Source organism: Cyprinus carpio, chromosome B1, assembly GCF_018340385.1.
Source record: "Cyprinus carpio isolate SPL01 chromosome B1, ASM1834038v1, whole genome shotgun sequence".
Lineage (NCBI taxonomy): Eukaryota > Metazoa > Chordata > Actinopteri > Cypriniformes > Cyprinidae > Cyprinus > Cyprinus carpio.
In genome coordinates, this window is record NC_056597.1 from 10,246,992 (window position 1) to 10,250,942 (window position 3,951).

Genomic DNA, 3,951 nt, shown 5'->3' on the forward strand with positions numbered 1-3,951 from the left:
CTTGTCTTTATAGACATGCATCGAATGCATCATTTTAAAAATCGTAAAACATGAAGAATCTAATAAATCACTGACGTCACTGTATTATTCTGTATTCCATAATTCCATTATATTATTAGGCTATTATTCTACAATTCTAGCGGAATACTGATTCTGTTGTTACGGCCATTGCCAAAATTCGGTTCTATGAATTGTGGCGCTAACCCCCCTCCACACCAGTGGGAAGTTTCAGCTGCACATTTTGATCGGCACGTTATCAATCATTTGCACATCCTAGCAGGCCTTGGTCGCTCCAGCAAAGTCTGGCCCTCCTCCGTATTTTGTTGTTAACGTCATTTGGGCATTTTCCACAGGCTCCAGTGAGTCTACTCAATCATTTATTTTAGCAGTTATGGAATTAAACGTCTTGCAGTTTTGCCGCTTTATAGCTATTAAACAGCGTATAAAGGGTAGCCTAATTAATTTAGGATTTTTCCTCAATCAATAATATAGGCTACTATTGTGATATTTTTTATTACATGGAATAGCCTTCTCGATACCATATATCTACATTCTTTCAAAAAAATCAATAATATAGGCTACTATTGTGATATTTTTTTTTCTTTATTCGCCTATATGACCGTTGTAGAAAATACCATATAGCTACATTCGTGGAAACAAATCATTATTTTAATTAATTTAACTAGCCTATCACTTTATCTTTTTTTGGCACCTGCTGCAGAAACCGTATCACCTGTTCAACAATGTTCATTTAATGATGCAAATCATTAATGTTCAAATTACGTCATGCACACTGACAAAAGTAGTATTTCAAATTAAGATAAATGCTATTTTTCATTTTGAGATAATTATATTTATCAATTATTATTTTTTAATTGTAGTTAGCTACTTGAAACTAGACAGTTGTTACCCGAAGCAGCCTGCATAGTAGGCCTACTTATAAAAAACAATAATGCGTCTACCTGCACACAAGGCCGATAGCTGCTAGCATTAACAGTTTATTTGTAATTAATTGTAACTATTTTTAGTAGCCTATTTAGTGTCGCAAGCATAAATTGACAAACTGTTCACAACAGCCACGTTCTCGACCCTACAGCAGTTTTGTCAAATGTAAACATTTGTCTTCAGAACTTTAGATTACATTTTAAAAGCCAATATGTCTCAAAGCAGGACAGTTTGGGCTGCCTGAATCATTCTGTTTGTGCTCGAGGAGCTGGGTATACATCGCGTGAGTGCTGTTTGATTTGACTGTCAAGTCTATGTAAGTATAACTGAAAATATATTCAACAGTCTCTCTAGGCCCTGAAACGTATAATTAATTTCTATACTGTAGTCTATGTTCTCCTTACGAACAGCACTTATCTTCTGTGAATAATTATTTAGTGTGCAATTTACCAAGTGTCATCTTTATGTTAAATTACATTTCAATACAACAAAAGGTTTAAGGTTGTTAAAAACACAGTGGTTTATTGAATTAATTACATTGTTTACATCTCCAATATTATTTAAATTTTGTGTCTCTGGACGGAAGTGCACTGGGTGTACTCGACAGTTGTTTCAGACACCAGCATTGTACGACCACAAAATAACATTATAACACTTCATGACATTTTCAAATAAAACATTTACTATATCATAACATCGACCAACCTTCCTCATAATTAAAGAAGAGAGAGACAAAGATAGATACTGAAAGTGATAGAGAGACAGAATGAGACAGAACTTCACGTGTACTCCTTAGTGGCAGATATCTCATTTTGATTCACAATGGGACAAGAAAACAAACAATAATAAACCAATATCAGACAGCAACACACAATGTCTTACCAAGAGAGTATCCTCCTTCTAAAATGGAATGGTTTTTCCTCAAATATCCACTGTCCGTAGCGGGAAATTGCACATAAATATTCCATTAAATAAAGTGAGAGAACAACTAAAAATGAGTTCAGAGGGCCTCATTTCGTGTCTTTTGCATTAGTCTCATTGTTTCAGTTCCAGTGCCCACACATGCTGCGGCCAACCAGTTCTCCCTTTAGTTTTCTTGTCATTGCTGCTCCCTGAATTTTTCAAAACGTCGTTCTGTAAAAAAATAAATAAACACACACACACACAAAAGAGATTATTTGTATAGATATTATACAACAGGCTACCAAATTTTATCAACGTACTGGTCACGGTAAAGACAGCAAATGTATTAAATTAAACTTATACAATAACTTATACAACAAAGATACAGGCACAGCAGCGTTCACAAAACAAAGTTGTCCACACAATACTTTTGAGCCTTTATCAAAGTCAAAGCAAGTTATATGTAAGTCTAATATATGACAATACTTTTTTACGTTTATGGAGATCTATTCACTTTATTTAAGACCTTACCATTTCTTTCTTTCGCCTTTCTTCTTTGGCGTCTGTCTTTTTGAATTCCGCTTTGAAGGCCTCAGCTTCCCCGTTCTGTTCGTCTTTGTCCAGAATGTCCATAAGGTAAGCAATGTAACTGGTAGCCAAACGGAGGGTTTTGATTTTGGACAGCTTCGTATCCGCGGGAACGTTGGGAATGCATTCCCTAAGTTCTGCAAAGGCGCTGTTGATGCTCTGAGTCCTGCGCCTCTCCTTTCGGTTTGCCGTGGGTCTACGTTTCACTGGTCGGGGTCCCATTCCAACGGCGCCGGCCCCCGGTACTCCTCCGTAGTGCGAGTGTTCGAGCCCGGGGGCTCCCGCCGAGTATTCGGGGCTGTAGGAGGGTGCCATGCTGTAGTCTGGAGGAGACATCTCCGGATGGCTGATAAGCCACCCATGAAAATAGGGGGGTTCTTCATGACAGCGACTGGCAGCAGCTGCGGCAGCGAAGGAATAGCCGTCATGATGCATCACCGGGTGGTGGGGAAACCCTCCAACTAAACTCATGGCGACAGACTTGTGTACCCTAAGGCGAACCACAGACGGAGTACGCTTTGGCTCTCAGATTGTGCGTACGTTGATTTGACGATTTACACACTGGTTGTCTCCCCATAAAAAGTATTCATTTGTTGCTTTCTAGCAGAAAGTAAAAATGCAGTCCTGCTTATTTGTCCATAACAAAGATACCGCTGAATTTCTTGCAGATCATTAACAGACGAACAAAACAGGCTTCAGCTGTAACTGCACTTGAGTTATTAGTGAAAAATCATTTACTTACACTTATATTCTCCACTGCAAATATCCATCATGAGAAAGTCCCATTGCTAATAGTTATTAATGTTTTAGCTGTGTTCAGACCCCTTTTTCTGAATTTCAAACCCGTTATGGAATCAATGAGGTGGAGCATTGGATGGAAAAATTTCCAATCCCAGTCGTGCACGCAACTCGCAGCCTGATTCACTCGGTGGAAGCGGGCGAATTCCGCCGTTTGATCTCCATGTCAGCTACATCTTTTGAGCTGCTTGGGTTCATATATGTCGTCAAAACTGTTCTCAGCCAATAACGTTGTAGAGGAGGAGGGACATGTCGTTAGGGTGTTTACGCTCCCAAATTGCACGAACCCTTGCAAAGATAGCCCACTCTATACATGTTCTATACATACAACATGTATAAAATAAATGTGAAATACATGCAAAAGGGACTGGTAACGTATGCTGCCATTCCATGTATATTTGAAATTTTATGCGTGTACGTGTGTTCGCGTGCGCGCGCTTGCGTGCGTGTGTGTGCCAATGGCATTTATAGCCTATATATTTTTACATTAATTTTAAATGTATATTATGTGTGCGTGCCACGATACATCCAGTCTTTCGTACATTTAATTTAAAGCCTTAAATGCAGCAATGAAACTGGCTAAATAAAATTGTTTTTCCTTTCTTATTTAAGTGAAAGTATAAACATTGGTATGATATGCCTTTTTAACAAACAAATTAGAGATGGATAGTAGGCCTATTCAAACTAGAAACCTGGATGAGATTGATTTTATTTTTT

At 38.3% G+C, this 3,951-nt stretch overlaps 1 protein-coding gene across 2 annotated transcripts; it reads right to left on the reverse strand.

Moving 5' to 3' along the window:
- Positions 1-1,440: 1,440 nt before the first annotated feature.
- On the reverse strand, positions 1,441-3,420 carry LOC109096105 (heart- and neural crest derivatives-expressed protein 2). 2 transcript variants are annotated; one of them, XM_042716532.1, is made up of 3 exons: positions 3,179-3,420; positions 2,380-3,036; positions 1,441-2,079 (listed from the first exon to the last, which is right to left on the reverse strand). In XM_042716532.1, the coding sequence occupies exons 2-3, from the start codon at positions 2,905-2,907 to the stop codon at positions 1,981-1,983; spliced, it is 627 nt and encodes a 208-aa protein (XP_042572466.1). In that variant the 5' UTR covers positions 2,908-3,036; positions 3,179-3,420; the 3' UTR covers positions 1,441-1,980. The 2 variants fall into 2 exon arrangements, with proteins under 2 accessions (XP_042572466.1, XP_018965325.2); XM_019109780.2 differs by having other exon boundaries at positions 2,380-3,420.
- Between the last annotated feature and the right edge of the window lie 531 nt (positions 3,421-3,951).

Bases quoted from the DNA above. Each gene is read 5' to 3' on its own strand.
- LOC109096105 (XM_042716532.1), bottom strand. From the start codon at position 2,907: ATGAGTTTAGTTGGAGGGTTTCCCCACCACCCGGTGATGCATCATGAC. The intron at 2,080-2,379 runs GTAAGGTCTTAA...ATTTTTTTACAG, and splicing joins AAAGGCGAAAGAAAGAAATG to AACGACGTTTTGAAAAATTC.